General features: G+C 36.7%; 1 protein-coding gene across 3 annotated transcripts in view; it reads left to right on the forward strand.

Moving 5' to 3' along the window:
* GABRA2 (gamma-aminobutyric acid type A receptor subunit alpha2) overlaps window positions 1–19,367 on the forward strand; it is a 124,937-nt gene that overhangs the window by 93,648 nt on the left and 11,922 nt on the right. For 2 of the 3 annotated variants that reach the window (XM_045984539.1, XM_045984519.1), the window contains exon 9: window positions 19,093–19,295. In XM_045984539.1, the coding sequence (XP_045840495.1) occupies window positions 19,093–19,295 (203 nt within the window). Of the gene's footprint in view, window positions 1–19,092; window positions 19,300–19,367 lie in introns of all 3 variants that reach the window. The other variant, XM_045984530.1, reaches the window with a different exon arrangement.

Raw genomic sequence — 19,367 nt, forward strand, 5'->3', positions numbered from 1 at the left:
TAAATAAATAAATAAGAGGAAATCAGAAATTCTCTCGGGCCAGACTTGGAAGGAGACATAGATGGTTTTAATTGAAAAATAGCAAGAAGGTGACATCTGGAGTAGAACACCTGGGTGGTAACAGGACATGAAACCAAGGAACAGAAAGCAGGTGCAGGGGGCACCTGGATGGCTCAGTGGGTTAAAGCCTCTGCCTTTGGCTCAGGTCATGATCCCAGGTTCCTTGGATGGAGCCCCTCATCGGGCTCTCTGCTCAGCAGGGAGCCTGCTTCCTCCTCTCTCTCTGCCTGCCTCTCTGCCTACTTGTGATCTCTGTCTGTCAAATAAATAAATAAAATGTTTAAAAAAAAAAAAAAGAAAGCAAAAAGAAAGCGGGTACGGGGCACACACAGTCTCCACAAAGGTATTCCAGATCCCTGCCTTCCCTGAGTCTTGGGCTGCAGAGTGCTAACAGGAGGTGCACCTGGCATCCCAGAATTGACTTTGGCACAAGGCAGCACGTGCTAATCAGCAAGCTGCCAACCCACCGGCCGCCCTCCTTCCCACTGTCAGAGACACATCCCAGTCAGTCACTGCCAATTAGGAAAGTGACTGAGGCAAAATACATTAATAAACCATGGCAAGGAAAATTAGAAAGCCTTGCTAGTTCTACTCTAGAGGCAGATTTAGAAGTTGTTTTGGGAATATAGGTGGCCTGGTTAAGCTTGATTGATGAAAATGAATTATTAGTGAGGGCAGGGGAAAAGAATTAAAAGTATATGCTCGTGTTTTGTCTGTTTTTTTTTTTAATTTAAATTTTTAGATTTTTGTCCAGGATGTGCAAGTATCACTCCAGTACAGTTATAACCATTCAAGTCATGAGGACAAGTTATCCAGTCCTATTTTCTGCACTGAAATCTCATAATAATGAGAAAAAAATTATATAATAGCGTTTACTTGGCACCGTTTGTTGGTCATATGCTTTCGGGCACTTCAAATTTACTCATTATTTAATTCTGAAAATAAAACAAAACAAAACTCCAATTAGGAAAGTTAATTATGCCCTCTTTTCAGACAAGAACATTGGAACCCAAAGGTATAAGCAACTATTTCATTATCAGACAGCATGTCAGTAACAACGAATTTGACCTTACAGCATTCTGACTCCAACGGGTGTTCTACTGCACGGTGGTGTTGTCAGAAAACTTCCCTCTTCTTTTCCCTTCTTCTTTTAGAGCCTGAAGTCAGAACTATGCTGGATGATTGCTTCTCACAAGGGTAATTTCTGTTTGAGAGTCAGGCTTACTAAACATAGATCAGAACCGAGGTGAACCTTCAGATTTGAATTTGCAAGTTCACTGTTGAAATCAGCAGCTGCTTATTGAAGTATTCCTTGAGCTTTTTGAGGCAAGATTCCCTGCCCTATTCCTTGCCCTGAAGTTGATGAAATCCGATTATGGTGCAGCAACTAATACATTAAATGACTTTTCAAAGTTCAGTCCTTCCAGGTGTCATATTCTGAATTTTTAAGCAAAACTAACCTGGTTAATCCAGGTCTCTAAAAAGTATAGCTTCTTGAAATAGCATCGCCTTAGTCATTAGAAACTCTTGTTTAATCTTAAATGAAAAATTCGATTATTTCTTTTGACTGCAGTCTATAAAACTATTTCTCTTCAGTTTAATTTGTCTTAGAACTCACCCATGAAAGTTTGATAACCTGATAGCATTATGAGAGAGAATCCACATGTTTCAAGAGGAGGGTTTCATTTTTTATTGTTTTTGTTTTAATTTTCTTGTAAATATAATTTTTTCTTCCCTTAAGCTTTGAAATAACAAAATAGAAAATAATGGCTTTTCTACTCTGATTATTTTACTTTTCATACAGGTTTGGGTCATTAAATATTTAGTTTCACTATAGCAAAATTTTGAGTGCATATTTATCCTTAGGTTTTAAACTCTCAAAAAAATTAAAGCTATTATTTATTTTCAAATATCCTAAACTTTCAAGGAAATGATTTCCATTTGGGTGACTTTTTTTGTGATAAAATATTTTTATTAATGCATTATTCATCACAATAACATACTATCTCCTCTGTTAAATCACCTCAGGGAGCTATAAGAAATCACCAAGACTATTAACATTTGAACAGCCACCCTGCATTTTATGGCAATGCAATTACAAGACTGAAATAGTAAAATGATTTGATAACAATAGAGAGTTTATACAGGATAGTGTTTTATGTAGTCTTCTTTTATTGTCTTATTGTCATCATACTGAATATATTATTTTCTTTTAAATTCATGAAATCAGACTATTACTGTTTTAATTCAAGCTGCTTCAACAAAGTACGTGGACTGGGTGGCTTGTAGACAATAGAAATTTATTTCCCACAGTTTTGGAGGCTGAAGTTTGAGATCAGGATGCCAGCATGGTGGGGTTTTGGTGAGGGTCCTCTTCTCAGTTGTAGATTGCCAGCCTCTCATTGTGTCCTCACATGGCTGAAAGAGAGTTAGAGCTTTGGCCTCTTATTTATTTATTTATTTATTTATTCATTTATTTATCTGACAGACAGAGATCACAAGTAGGCAGAGAGGGAGGCAGAGACAAAAAAGGGGGAAGCAGGCTCTGCGCTGAGTGGAGAGCCCGATACGGGGCTCGATCCCAGGATCCTGGGATCATGACCAGAGCAAAGGCAGAGGCTTTAACCCACTGAACCATCCAGGTGCCCTTGGCCTCTTCTTATAAGGGCATGAATCCCATTCAAGAGGACTCCACCTTTATGACCAAATCATCTCCTAAGAGCTCTACCTTCATCACACTGAGGACCAGATTTCGACATAAGAATTTGAGGGGAACACAGACATGCAGTTCGTAATAACTACTGTGACATGTAGCAGTGACACCAGACTGGAATTTCTTGGTAATGGAGTAGAATTACAGGGATCCTAGAGGGATACTCCTGGCAGACTGTATTCAGCTATTTTTAGATCCAGGCTTACATTTATCCAGAACTTCCATCTCTCTCCTGACATTATTTGAGTTTAGATGTGAACCATGCTAGGCTTCTTGGAAGTCACTTCTCAAATGTAATAGATGATGATTGATGAATAGTTCTTACAAGAGATTGGTCTTAAGTCATAATGATGTTACTGCATTGATTTGATAGCAACAGTCTATCAAAGGAGCTCAAACATGTCCTTTTAGAAATCTAGGAACAGGGTAGTTCAGTCATGAAGATGATGGGTTTAACAAGACTAGAAATATGAGGATCCACACTGAAAAGACTCGGGCTTTCTTGGAACAGTGGAAGGATGGAGGGGAATCCAGTTCAAAGCTTTCCTTTCTCTTCTCTTGTAAGCGGCATTGGGCTATTTCTCAAGGTGGGAATGAATAACGAATATAGCCCGAGGCTTTCTAGGCATCCATTTAAGCAGCGTAATCCGTGTGTCTTTTGATTTTACTTAAACCACCACTAGATGGGACTCTTGCATCCTTGGTTTGGAGTCTTAGCTTCTTTATCCACACTTTGGGGGCCTAATAAACTCAGCAATAACAGGGAAGCTATGCTTGGACAGATTCTAAATGGGGCATTTGCATATATCATTTAACATTCTAGCATATAAAATATATATTATAATTCCCATTTTAGAGATAAAGTCACTGAGGCTGGGAGAGAGAAAGAGGTAGAAGGAAGGGAGAATGTAGTATTTGTTGAGCAATTCTATGTGCTGGGCATGTATACTTGTACCGTCCTCCCAACATCTATAAAAACTATCCTTTCCATTTGGCAGATGGGGGAGGTACTGAAGCTTAGCAAAGTCACCTATCTGTTGAGGCAGAAGCAGAATCCAAACCTTTGCCTGATTTTAGTGCACATTTTTCTGTGTATAGCCACTTCGTAAGGAACCTAAATACTTTAATGCATGATATAACTTTAATGTTTATTAAGATCATAAGGGCTTCAACAGTAGAATGCAAGGGTTGGAGTCATGATACTGAAAAGTACATGATATGGACATACAACTGACTGTTTATAAATCAGGCAGTGTAGTCTAGTAGGATGGGCTTTTGAGACAGACTGCTACGTTTGTATCCCACTTCTACTTGATAACAGTATGATCTTCAGTAAGGTGCTCAACTCACTTGACTTCAGTTTTCTCAACTGCAAATGAAGATGACAGTAATACCTATAGTAGGCACTCCTCAGTGACACTTTTAATTATCCAATCTGTGGTAACATAATGTAAGACTTACGTGCAAAAGATTTATTTTTACATCACATTTATATTATAATTTTCTGATTAAACCTCTGTTTTATTTTAAAGCTTACTAGATTTTGAACTTGTATAGTCTTTCCTATAGAACTATAAATATGGTCCACCATTGTTACTGTTCAATTTTTAAAATTAGTTTTTTCAATCAATGAATCAACAGATAATGAGTAGGGGCGCCTGGTGGCTCAGTAGGTTAAAGCCTCTGCCTTCGGCTCAGGTCATGATCCCAGGGTCCTGGGATAGAGCCCTGCATTGGGCTCTCTGCTCCGCAGGGAGCCTGCTTCCTCATCTCTCTCTGCCTGCCTCTCTGCCTAGTTGTGATTTCTCTCTGTCAAATAAATAAAATATTAAAAAAAAAACAAAAACAGATAATGAGTATGCAGTATTGCCAGAATCTGAGTTGGGCAGCAGCATTTTATTTATTTTTAATTTTTAAAGATTTTATTTATTTATTTTTTTGACACAGAGAGAGAGAGCGAGTGAGCGTACAAGCAGGGGGAGAGGCAGAGGGGGAGGGACAAGCAGACTCCCTACCAAATAGGGAGCCTGATGCAGGGCTCAATCCCAGAACCCCAGGATCACAACCTGAATCAAAGGCAGACATTTAACTGACTGAGCCACCCAGGTGCCCCTCAGTAACAGCATTTCAAAGGACACAATGAGCCACATGCCCACAAGCCACTCAGAGTGTGGAGGAGTGAGACAGGTGTGTAAATAAGTAGGTGAAGTAAAAAGTTATGGATGCCAAGAGAGAAATGCATTAAAATAAGGTAAGAGTAAAAAGAAGAAACAATTATATCTGAGGAAAGAGCTTTCAGAGAAGCCCAAAGGGAAGAACAATCAAGTCAAGTCTTGCAAATTAGCATTATGGAAAAGGACATATTCTAAGCAGAAGACACATAATTATCAAAAGCAACATGAAGCATATGGAGAACAACCAGTTATTAACCAGTATATCTTAAGTGTGGGATTCATTTATTTATAATGATGTTAGATGGAAACCAGTTCATGTACTGCTTTACATCCCATGCTAAAGCCATGGAAACTGCTTGAAAGGTATTTTAGCAAAGGAGCAAAATTGATATACTTGAGGAATATTGGGTAAATAGATTTAGATGGTACGAATGATACAGGGTGATTGTGAAGAGACTATTGGCATCATCTGGGTGAGACATAATAAAGGAATAAAATAGGACGGAGGAGGGAGTTAATAGATTTGAGAGATATTAAGGAAGGAAAATATGCAGGGCACAGTGAATCTGAAGAGGCGAGAAAGGTAGTCATTGCAGAACACGCCTAGATTTCTAATTGAGTGGCTACATAAATGTAATGTTATTCCCTAAGTAATAGAGAATTATGGAAGACACGATAGGTTTGGGTTTGGTCGTGAATGTTTAAAATTTGAAGTTTCTGCGGGACTCATCTCTGTCAGATTACAAAAAAAAGTCTTCTCTGGTCTCCCTGTCCTTAGTCCTACCTTCTCCATTCCTTTCTACACAGTGCGGCAGAAGTGATATTTCTAAAACTCAGTTTAGTATATAACCCTCTCCTGCATGAAATCTTTCTGTGAGTCTACATTGTACTCACTCCTGAAACTGTTACAGGACTGTAAGGTCTTTGTGAGGCTTCCCAAGCTAACCCACTGCGAGCCTACCTTTTGCTATATTGATTGATATACATGAGACCATGTTTTTTTCTTCATTAGCATATTCCTCAGACTCTTCAAATCTCCTTTTATGCATTATTTCTTCCAGGAAGCTTTCTTTTACTCCAAAATCTTGATAGGTATCCTTAGGGAGTCTTAGAACACCCCATACCTTCTCCATCACTTGTTATACTGTCTGTAAAACATGCATACCAATTATCTGCATTGTTTAGTAGGCTCTATTCTCCTTGAGCATTTAATTTGTGTTTTTTTAATATACACATCTAACAAAGTGACAAGTATGCAGTAGACTGAATACATTTTTAATGAAAAAAATGAATTGATATAGAAGGTTCAGTAAATTTTTTTTTTTAATTTATCTATTTGACAGAGCATGTGAGATCACAAGTAGGCAGAGAGGCAGGCAGAGAGAGGGGGGAAGCAGGCTTCCCCACTGAGCAGAGAGCCTGATGTGGGACTCGATCCCAGAACCCCAAGATCATGACCCGAGCTGAAGGCAGAGGCTTAACCCACTGAGCCACCCAGGCGTCCCAAGGTTCAATAAATTTTTACTGAGTCCATGTGGAGATATTCAAGAGATGGTCAGATATTTGGACTGGGAGCTTATGAGATATATCCTTGATGATCTTCTGAGTATGGGAGAAGGTTAGGAGATGGGAAGAAATGCTACTGCCAAGAGAGAGCAGTAAATAGGATGAGTAGAAGAGCAATACATTGCTTTGTGGAATAGGAGCAATTCAGTGACCAGTGGTGAAGGACAGCCTACAAAAAGAATACCGCAAGAGTGGTTAAAAGATGGAATGTTCATGGAAAACCAGTAGCTGTGAAGTCTCTACCTAGACGGGACCAGGCTCTCTGAAAGTGTGGCTGGGGACTGCCTGGAAGCTGCCTTTGCACAGGAAGCACACTGGCGTGGCTAGCAAGAGGCCAGTGTCTGCCGATTTTGTTTAGTTTTATTTATCATGTAGTTTGACGTGTTAGAGAGTCAATAAATACAAAACATTCCTTTCTTCCTTTCCTGAATTTTCATAGGAAAATTTCTGGGTAGTCACAAGCCTACATCTGTCAGAGATGATTGTCTTTTCTTGAGTCACGGAAGACTAGAAATTTTGATTCTAGTAGGGCACACCAAATCAAGACTACCGTTCTTTTCCTCTCTTACTGCTAGATGTAGTCGGATGACTAGTTCTCAAAGACCTAGGAGTAGAAATTGGATGTATACTTTTCCCTTTGTGGGCTTCAACTCAGAAGCACGCCCCTGAAGTGACAGGGCGTGGCTCTCCTCCTTCCCCCCCCCACCCCCGTCTGTTTGCTGGAATGTAGATCAGGCATTGTCAAGCCCTCGCAAACCTCCAGAATATGGGCAATACCTTATAAATGGCAGAGAAGTAAGAAAGAGGAAACCTAGGTCTTTGGTATCAGGGCCATCATGCCCTTGTATGCCGTATACCAAAATTGTCAAATGAAAGTTGGGGGCTTTTATTGTATTTTATCTGCTTTCTTATCTGCTCACTCCAGAGAATAATTTTTCCCTGGTGCTTCACTTAATACCTTTTCCAAGATTTAACTGTAACATTATCTATATGTAATATGATAAATATTCACATATATATTTTATTTATACACACTGATTATATTCTATATACTATATATACACTCGTAGATACAATGTTTTGAATAGGGTTATTGAGCGCATAAAATATTAACATAAAAACTCTTGCAATGGCCATATTTTGCTCTAATCTTAAATACTACGAGGCATCCATATCCGTAGTCATTGAATTCCAGAAAAAAAATAGCTGGCATCAGGCTATTTTTATGTATTTATGTATTTAGCTCCAAACACACACAAATATACCCAGTCATTTCTCCATCTATATCCACACAAATAGGTCTATTTGCTTCTTAAACCACATTCATTCATTTGGTTTGAAAATATGTGCCAGACACTATGCTAGAGCTTTCAGATATAAAGTGAACAAGAATGATCCTTAACCTCACAGAGGTTGTGGTCTGTTTGAGGAGGTGGAAAGGTAAACAGTTGCAAAGATTACAGTATGTAATATTCTAGGAATATGCAGGATGCTCTCTGAAAACATGGAAGGAGCATTCAACCTAGATTTGGAATATTAACTGATCCTTATAGCTTGAAGCTCCCGATTCCCCAGAGTTCCTGAATATTCATATACATTTTCATGTATGCACTTCACATTCATAATGATGGCAAATAAATTTTTGTCTATATCCATGAAAGTTTTTAACCTATTACTAATTTAACAGTTAGTATATATACATGTTAAATTAGGGTTAGTACCATTACTGTGTGAACTTTCTTCTTACTTTCAATCTTAAAATATAATTTTGATTATGCCTATGGTGAAAGTATTAAATAATTTGGCCAAATTTCATAGGTAATAGTTTTGCCAAAAATATAATCAAGCCAGTTTGTGTGTGGTGGGGGGAGGGAGAAGATTAGGTAAGCTGACTGAATAAATCAGGTAAAAAAGATTAAAAATTTGGTTGATTTCTTCAGTTTTTCCAATTTTCACGAGTTGTTTTAATATGTCAATGCAGCAGTATTATAGCAATACTCCCATATTATAATTCATTTTGATTCATTTTTATATGCTTTTAAAGCTCCCTTTCTAAGATTCAGCTAGCAGGAACACAGTGGACTATTAGAGCACCTATGTTTCCAATTTAATTCTGCTGGTCAAATTCAGAGATCTGTGAATTTGCTTTGTTGACTATCAGTCATTTGCTGACATTCGTTCCAGAAGGTTGCCTGTATTATATTGATTGTGAAATATTCCCCAGTTTTTCTGGTGATCTGTCCAACTTCACTACCCAGAACACAACTAGAAATTCAGAAGTAGAAAAAAATAGACATTTGACTAATAAAAAAAAAAATTGTTCTAAAAAATCTTGTATTAACATCGAGGGACTGGGCTTCAGGTTTCAGCACTGACATGAAGAGCTTGCAAGTTGTCCCTTTCATCCTTGCAACAAGAGAAAGCTGAGCAAACTGAAAATTAAAGACTTTCACTGCATTTGTAAGAGAATCGAGGTGACAGGCAAACTGTCATCTCAAATTGTGAAGAGGCAGGCACATTCAGAGAGACATAGCTAAGATTTTTTTTTTTTTTTTAACCTGGAAGAAGTGCTGCTTAAAGCATCACATATGGGTAGGGGCACTTAAATGCTCTTTCTCTTGAATTGCTGGAGATGGGAGTATGGACATCTTCCATGAAACTCTTATCTTCTATCTTCCCACCTTGCAGACTTCTTTCAGTTCCACTTAAATGCCTTGTTTCCTCGTGTCCCTGGTTTCCTGTGCATGTTCTTTCCCCGGTCGAGTATTATACTCCCTTGCCTTGTGACCGCTTTAACTTTTCCCCTTATTTCCTTAGAGAAGCCTAACTCAGATTTGCAGGCCAGGTAGATCTTGGGATTACAGTTCATCATAGACCTTGCCCTGTCATGATATTAGGTTTCTTTGTGCTCTTTTAAAAAATATATATTTTTATCTTTTTTGGTTTTGCTCACATTGCACTCATAGTTCTACCATGTACAGCACAAAAATGAGGACAAAATGCCTATGTAGGAATTAGGAGGAATTCCATGAGAAGAGAAGGAATAAATTCTTTACAGTTATCCTAATAAATGAATGCTTATCAATGACAGTTCACTGGAGAGTAGTTCAGTAAATATTTATTAGCTCATTTAAACACTATTTAATGACCTCTTGCTTTCGATTGAACACCCATTACCACTGGGTGAGAAGACAAACAAGTCTTTCTCCATATAGTTTACTGAGGGATATAGTCATGTAAACCAACGTAAATTCAAGAATGACAATTTGATAAAAGTATGTGTAAGACCAGGTCACAGATGCCTTTAGGGATGTGAAATCCTGCAGAAGGATAAAACCGCGCTGTATACTGTAATCTTAGAAGGGTTCAGGAATCTTTGCTATTTTGTTCATTGTTGTGTTCTGTGTGCCCATAAAATATTTCGCATTTAGTAGGCACTCAATAATTTACTCAGGGAAGAAATAGGCATTAGCTAAGTCAACAAAGAGGGATGACTAAGAAGGAAACGATCCACAGTAGAGGAAACAGTATGTTGCCTAGATTGGCAAATTACCCAGACAAAGAAAATATTCACGTCAACTGTCAACTGCAACTTCAACTTCCAATATGCAAATGGTTTTAGATCATAGGGGCCTTTCACTGAGAAAAGGGCTTCAGGAAGAAAAGGATTGAGTAGAGGGATATGAGTTTTTAATTTATTATATACAGAATACATTCAGGCAAGCAAAAAGAAAAAAAAATATATATATATAATCCTTCACAGTATTGTACACACTAAAACTACCCTTTCAAACACCTTCTTCTAGATTATAATTGATAGTTTCTAAATTTTCACAAATTTCAAATTAGTGGAATTTGACTTAATTAGGTTTTATGACAAGATACGTCATCTAGGTTCTAATTTTTGTCTGTAACATGAAGTTTCCAGGTTTTTATCATTCAGATGTAGCACAGTTATGAGTTAAATTGCAACCTTAAAAATAAAATAAAATTGTAACCTTTCATAGTGCATTCATACTAGATATGTAACTGTTAAATCTAGCACTTGTTTTATCAGAATGTCTGTTTTTTCTGCCACTTCTAGCAGTAACCAGCAGGTGGTATCAAACAATTTTACATTTGTGTTCTATGGCAGTTTTGTGCCTGTTTTGTTTCTGAAACTTCTTCCTAACTTCCACCCAACACCCCAACAGCAAACACACACAAACATTCGATGGGGATAAAGGTCTAAAGGAAGATTGCATTCCATTTCATTTTATTTCTCTGATGTAAATCTGTCTTGACTTTGCTTCCAGGGTAATATTTTTTTGCACATGCACTGGGGAATCTTTTTACAATAGAGGCACTGCTTTACATGTAGTAACTCATTTGGTCACTATGTGAACACTATAGGAAAAAAACTATTCTTTTTTTTTTTTAAGATTTTATTTATTTATTGTAGGAGAAGCAGGGGGAGCACAGATGCATGCATGAGTAGGGGAAAGGGCAGAGGGAGAGGGAGAGAGAATCCCAAGCCTGATGCAGAACTCAGTCTCATGACCCTGAGATCAAGACCTGAGACAAAATCATGAGATGGATGGTTAACCAACTGAGCCACCCAGGTGCCCCGGAAAACACTATCCTTAGTCCTCACTTCACCAGTGAGGATACTGCGGAACAAAGGGGCTAGAGAATGTCCCCAAGAGTACAAGATTAAGATTTAGGCATCTGACCGTGGAGTTCACAGGGTAAGTTTCTGTGCTGTAGTCGCTTTCCCTGATTTGACTTTATTCTGTCAGAGCATTTTTGCACCCAACACTTGGCATTCCTTCACTTTGGCACTATTTGCTTGGCTACTATGAGTTGAGACTTTGGCACCTACATCTCGAAGTAAGAAATATTAACATAGAATAAAACCAGAGTATCACAGAGCAGATATTGTCTCTGTATGGGGAATGGTCACATATTCCACATATATGCATGGCATTTTAATGCTGAAATCACTTTAAGATACTTGTCTTCTATTTTACCGAAAAAGAAACTGAAGCCTCCCCGGGAAGCATTGCTTTATGGCAGTCACACACAGAAGATAAGGAGATAGTCTGTTAAATGTGGGAATGTTCACTTTTGGAGACCCTAGTAGGTATAGAAAAATGCCCATTATTTGGAGGGGGGCAGACATGTGGAAGGTCTGTGAGTTTTCCAGGTAAATGCACCTCTCTATGTAATGCCCAGTTCTATTACAGTGTGATGGGAACAGGCAAAGCTGAACTAGCCGGCAGAAAAGCTGGCATATAAGAATCACACCCTTTCAATGAAAAGAAAAAAAGGGAAAGGAAGAAAAGAAGTAGAAATGTACAGTCAATGTTAACAATTTTATTCTCAAGTTTATAAAATCAGATGAAAGAAAATAAAATTTAGTTATGGGGAAGAATTGAATACAGTGAAAATTTGCCTCATAGTAGATAGATTTATATTAAAATTGATATAATGTTTTATTGGTTTGAATGACTAGACCCAGATCTAATTTTAAACCAGCAGTATAGATTAGAATCATAATTAAATTTATCATTGTCTAATTTAAACTTGCATTTTTTGATAGATCTTCTTTAAATTAGCATTAATGTATACATCAATCATTCTCAGAAATTCACACTTGAATTGCAAATGTTAAATATCTTCAAGTATCCCTTGTTTAAATTAAAAATTTTGTATTTTTTTTTCTTATCACAAAAGCAAAGCAAGTTCACTACAGGGAAAAAAAAAAAAATGGATTCTTTCAATGTTAATTGTCCCAAAGATAACAATATTACCATCTTAGATTGTATCCTTACATGTTTTTCTGGTAAAATACCAAAGAAATAAGCAATAAAAAATCAGGTATAAGTCCATTTTATATTTCATCTATCCAAATCACAAAATACCTTCTCCCCATGGTGATAACTGGAATCTCATTTGTTATTTTATTTTTTGTTTACTAAGCTCGTGCAGGTATATCTCTAATGATACACAAATCCTAAATGCATATATTTTCATGAAAACTGAATCATGGAGTGGTTTAAGCAAAATGTATTATAGATATATTTGCAGCCAATAAATAGCCCTATTTTACTCTTTGTAATATTGTGGTATTACTAGTGTAGGTAATCAACAATTTATTAAACTATTTCCCAATCGATGAATATGCCAGTGTTTCCCACTTTTTTACTTTTATAGGTGTGTTCATGTAAAGAACCTTGTGTGTCATTTATCACTATGTATTTTCCTGCTGTCATTTCAGTAAGATAGATTTGTAATTATAGCAGTAATGATGACAACAAAAACAGGAAGAATTAAAATAGCTAACATTTATTGAATACTTACAGTGTGCCAGGCTTTGTGCCAAATGCATAGTTAACCTTCACAACACACTTCTGAAGAAGGTGTTTCTTGTCAGTTTATAATTCTGTTTTGTAGTTGAGGAAAGTAATGAGAATAGTTGAGGAACTTGCTCAAAGTCACCTTAAATAGCAAGTAGGGGAACCAGGATCCAAAACCAGGCAATCCAACTGCAAGGTCATCTGAGGACATAGCAACGCTGTTAATCAGTATCTTATACCACTCTGCCCCATCTAGAAGAATTGCCGGGGCTTAGGGTAGATACCCACAAAAATGGTGGAGTAAGACATTCCAACTAAAAGTCTCTTGGTATTAGAGGGAGGAAAGTGGAGCTCCTTCAGGTAGTATTGTCTTCACCTTAGGGTGTCTTCCTTTAAGGCATTCGCAAAAAGCTGGTCTTTGTATATATTACCTGACTCAGAATTCCCTAGTGCAAAATTGCTGCCAGGAGGATGCCACTGAAAGAATTTATGGGGAAATGTTTTTGTTGCTTCTGGCTTTGTTTCTGTAAAAGCAAACACAACCCTTAGCAAGAAGAAGGGAATTAATATAAATTTGAATAGAGATCAATGAAATAGAGAATAGAAATCATATTAGAGAAAATCAACACACTATCATAAAGATCAACAAAATTGAACAAGACTTCAGCTAGACTGACAAAGAAAAAAAGTGAGAAAACTCAAAAGTTTAAATTTAGGAAGTAAGAAGGAACATTACTACTGACCTTATGGAAATAAAAGAGATTCTAAGGGAATCTGTGAACAATTGCCCCCCCCCCCAAATGAAATAACCTAGAATGGACCAATTCTTGGAAAAAACAAATTAACAAAAATGACTCAAGAGTCTGAGCAAATCTATAGCAAGTAAGGCTATGAAGTGAGCAACAATAAAAAATCAATAGAAGTCCAAGACCAGATGGTCTTGCTGTTTAATTTTACCAAAACATTGAAAAAAGAATTAATGCCATTCTTTCTCAAACTCTGAAAATATAAATGAGGGACCTTCTTGACTCATTCTGTAGCACCATTTACGAAGAAAACCAAAAACAGACAAAGAAATAACAAGTAAAAACAAAACAAAACAACAACAAAAACCAACTCTACAGATCAATATTCCTTAGATATATAGAATGTCTTCAACAAAATACTAGCAAACTGAAACCACCACATATAAAATGGATTACATATGACGACCAAATGGGATTTATCCTAGGAATGAAAGTTTGGTTCAGCATGCAAGAATCAATCAATGTAAACAATGAATTTATGGGGTATGGAAAAAACACACAATCATCTCAAAACCCAAAAAACAAAACCCAATACGCTTTCATGATTAAAAAAACCCAACAAATTGGCATGAGAAAGGAACTTTCTCAACCTGATACACGTGGATGGAAGAAAAAGCCCACAGCTAACATCATACTTACAGGTAAAGGTTAAAAGCTGCTGTGCTAACATCAGGAACGAGATAGGGATGTCTGCCTTCATCAGTTCTACTCAGCCTTATATTACCTGTTCTAGCCAGTGCAGTTAGGCAAGAAAAACAAATAAAAGGCATTCAGTTTGGAAAGGAACAATTAAAACTCTATTTATAGATGACGTGATTTTTTTTTTTAAGATTTTATTATTTATTTATTTGACAGAGAGAGATCACAAGTAGACAGAGAGAGAGAGAGAGGAGGAAGCAGGCTCCATGCTGAGCAGAGAGCCCGATGTGGGACTCGATCCCAGGACCCTGGGATCATGACCTGAGCCGAAGGCAGCAGCTTTAACCCACTGAGCCACCCAGGCGCCCCAGATGACGTGATTTTATATATATAAAACCCCTAGTAAACTATAGGGGTTTTATATATAAACTATATATATAAACTATAGGTAAAAACTATTAGAGCTAATACATTCAGCAAAGTTGCAGGGTACAAGGTCAACACAAAAAATCAGTTGTAGTTCTCTACACTAGCAATGAACAATCTGAAAAGAAAATTAAGACTATATTTCCATTTACATTAACATCCACATAAAATACCTATAAATAAATCTAAATTTACAGGTGAAAGGTTTGTACACTTGTACACTGAAAATTATAAAATGTTGCTAAAAGATATAAAAGAAGCTTTAAATAGATTACATATATATAATATATGTGTACATATATATGTATACATATATGTATACATATATACATATATGTACATATATTTATATTTATATATATAATTATAAAGGTTACATAGGTACTGTATTTTCAGGAATTGGGAGACCTAATATAGTTAAGATGGCAATCGTGCCCAAAACAGTAGCTTAAATGCAGTGCGTATCAAAATTCTAGCAATCTTTTTTGCAGCAATTAGCAAATTTATTATAAAACAACATGTAAATACAAGGGACCCTGAAAACCAAAACAGTCTTGAAAAAGACTAAGAAATTTGGAGGATTCAAGCTTCCTAATTTCAACACTTACTCTAAAGCTACAATAATCGAAACAGTTTGAAACTTGGATAAGGATCAATATACAGAATAATGGAATAGAATTCAAAGTGCAGAAACAAGCCCATATATCTATGGTCTCTTTCTTTCTTTCTTTCTTTCTCTCGAGAGTCATAGTTTTTTGTTTTTTTTTTTTTCTGCCCTAAGCTTACACTGGAGAATTTTTTTTTATTATTTTTATGTATTTTTCAAAATTTCTTTTCAGTGTTCCAGAATCCGTTTATGCACCACACCCAGTGCTCCATGCAATACGTGCCCTTCATAATACCCACCACCAGGCTCACCCAACTTCCCACCCCCTACCCCTCCAAAACCCTCAGATTGTTTTTCGGAGTCCACAGTCTCTCATGGTTCATCTCCCCCTCCAATATCCCCCAACTTCCTTCTCCTCTCCATCTGCCCATGTCCTCCGTGTCATTCCTTATGCTGCACAAATAAGTGAGACCATATGATACTTGACTCTCTCTGCTTGACTTATTTCGCTCTGCATAATCTCTTCCAGTCCCGTCCATGTTGCTATAAAAGTTGGGTATTCATCCTTTCTGATGGAGGCATAATACTCCATCGTGTATATGTACCACATCTTCCTTATCCATTCGTCCGTTGAAGGGCATCTTGGTTCTTTCCACAGTTTGGCGACTGTGACCAATGCTGCTATGAACATTGGGTGCAGTTGGCCCTTCTTTCACTACATCTGTATCTTTGGGGTATATATTGCAGTAGTGCAATAGTAAGAGTATATTTCTTGGTTTGCTTCTCTCTTTTTTTCCCCTAAGCTAGTTTTCTTTCTTAAATTCTACATATGAGTGAAATCACATGGTATTTTTCTCTGACTGATTTATTTCACTTAACATAATGCTCTATAGCTCCACCTTTTTGTTGCAAATGGTAAGACTTCATTCTTTTTTATTGTTGAATAATATTTCTGTGTGTGTGTGTGTGTGTGTGTGTGTGTGTGTACCACTTCTTTCCTATACATCCATCAGTTGATGGACACTTTGGCTATTATAGATATTGCTGCTGTATACATCAGTGTGTATGTATCCCTTTGAATTAGTGTTTTTTTATTCTTTGGGTTAATACCTAGTAGTGCAATTCCTGGATCAAAGGGTAGTTCTATTTTTAACTTTTTGAGGAATCTTCATACTGTTTTTCACAGTGGTTGCACCAGTTTGCATTCCCAACAACAGTGTAAGAGGGTTCCTCCTCCTCCACATCCTTGTCAACACCTGTTGTTTCTTGTGTTGTTGATTTTAGCAATTCTGACAGGTGTGAGGTGATATCTCATTGTAGTTTTGATTTGTATTTCCTTGATGATCAGTGATGTTGGGCATCTTTTTGTGTGTCTGGTTGCCATCTGTTTGTCTTCTTTGGAAAAATGTCTGTGTCTTCTTCCCGTTTTTTAATTGTATTATTCATTTTTGGGTTAATGAGTTGATAAGTTCTTTATATATTTTTGGATATTGACTCTTTATCAGATATGTTGTTTGCAAGTAATTTATCCCACTCCATAGGTTGCCTTTTAGTTTTGTTCATTGTTACCTTCACTGTGGAGAAGTTTTTATTTTGATGAAGTCCCAATAGTTTATTTTTGATTTGGTTTCCCTTGCCTCAGGAGACATATGTAATAAGAAGTCACTGTGGTGTGGTCTGTTGATTTCAACAACAATCCTAATGCCATTCAATAGGGAAGGAAAAGTCTTTTCAACAAATAACACTGATACAACTGGTTATCCACATGCAAAAGAATGAGTTTGGACATCTACCTCACACTGTACATAAAAATTACTCCAAAATGGACCAAGACCTAAATGTCAGAACTAAGAGTATAAAACTCATAGAAGAAAATGTAGGCTTACATCTTTATGACTTTGGATTAGGTAACAGTTTCTTAGATATGATATCAATCTGTAATCCCTATTCAGAGAGGATGTCTGTTATCCCACATTCTCCTCAATACTATCATAGTATAAATCTTTTAAAGTCTGCTAACATTTTGCTGACTATATAGTTTTAGGAAAGCATGTCATTATCTCTTTGTTTGTATTTCCTTAACTGCTAGTGAAGTTAGGTGTATTTCCATATATTGTTTTGTCATTTGCATTGCTATATTATTGGTGTGTGTGTGTGCGTATGTGTGTGAGCACGTGGGCACTCATATAGGGGTTGAAGGAGGATATGATTTCGGTTGTGGGTGTATGTGGTTGTATCTATCATGTCTTCTATTTAATTATTCTACTGTACCGAATTCTCAAAAGAAAACATCCTCACAATCTAAAACCTTTCACTTTGATGCATGAAAAGGGAATGTGTTTTGTAGATGTGCTTTTTAATATTGACTTAGCAGCAGGTGAGCTTAATTTATTTTTCTGTATTTTATTGCTACTACTACCATCATATTCCTATATGAATTCACTCATGATTAAATAGAATTATTTGCTGTTTTGAATTACTAACTATTGTAGATGAGAAGAAAAAGCTGCTTTATTTATCCTAAGGGAAAGCAAAAAATACAATACAATAAAACTTTAATATATGAATGAACATTTCTTTAACATTTTAACTCTTTTAATTTAATGTATCACCTCTGTACATGATTAAACTTCTATTGGATCTCTGATAAAACAGGTAATTGCAGACATTTTGACAGCTGATATGGCAACTTACCTCCTGAGTTATTGCTTTCTTTTTACTTAATTACTGCGACTTCCCTGACTACTGGCAGAAAAGCTTTACAATGAAAGGGACTAAATTACTTTCTAAACCAACAGAGGCATAAAATATTCCCTAAAAATAGTGATTTGCATTTTTATAAAGTTTGAAGTTTAGTTGTTTGTTTTATTTTCTGTAGATTTTAAACTTCATTATGAAAGAAATTATGTTCTCACAACGCTAAGTGATCCAGAATTAATTTCATATTTAGGTAGCTATACTTGGAATAAAGAACTTCTTAATCATAGTTCCATTGTGATAACTGGTGTGGATGATTGGCCCATTGCTGAGCATGATTTAAATAAATGATGAACAAATTCACGTGAGGTTTTGTGTAAGATTTAAAAAAAAACAATGATTGGGAGGGAGACAAACCATAAATGACTCTTAATCTCACAAAACAAACTGGGGGTTGCTGGGGGGAGGTGGGATTGGGAGAGGGGGAGCGGGCTATGGACATTGGGGAGGGGAGGCGAACCATAAGAGACTATGGACTCTGAAAAACAACCTGAGGGTTTTGAAGGGTCAGGGGTGGGAGGTTGGGGGAACAGGTGGTGGGTGATGGGGAGGGCACGTTTTGCATGGAGCACTGGGTGTTGTGCAAAAAGAATGAATACTGTTACGCTGAAAAAAAAAAATAAATAAATAAAAAGGGAAAAAAAAAAAAAAAAACAATGTTAGTGAGCAATAAAGCAATTTAAAGTAACCGATTTCCTCATAGGAAATCCTACTTTCAAAATCAGCCATGTTTTTAACCTTAACAATACTAAAAAAGAGAAAAAAGAGATTCATACCAAAAAAATGAAAACAAGATATTTCAGAGTTATTATTTCAAGAACTAAAATAGCCTTTTGTGATAATTAACTTTGCAATGTTCTTCCAGGTTTTTGTTGTTGTTGTTGTTGTTTGTTTGTTTGTTTGTTTAGTGGATGGAACTGGCAGCAAAAGTAACTTTGAGAAAAAGAATACTTTCAATTCTGTCTTGCTAGTATCCATTCATGTTTTTGTTCCTATCTTTCCGCAGGAGTAACAACTGTTCTAACAATGACAACTCTAAGCATCAGTGCTCGGAATTCCCTCCCCAAAGTGGCCTATGCAACTGCCATGGACTGGTTTATTGCTGTTTGTTATGCATTTGTGTTCTCTGCCCTAATTGAATTTGCAACTGTAAATTACTTCACCAAAAGAGGATGGGCTTGGGATGGGAAGAGTGTAGTAAATGACAAGGTAAGTGAGAACTTCCTTCTCACCATGATTAAGAGAATCCTCTAACAGATTTAGCTTATAACAGATATGTTC

This window comes from Meles meles, chromosome 2, assembly GCF_922984935.1.
Source record: "Meles meles chromosome 2, mMelMel3.1 paternal haplotype, whole genome shotgun sequence".
Lineage (NCBI taxonomy): Eukaryota > Metazoa > Chordata > Mammalia > Carnivora > Mustelidae > Meles > Meles meles.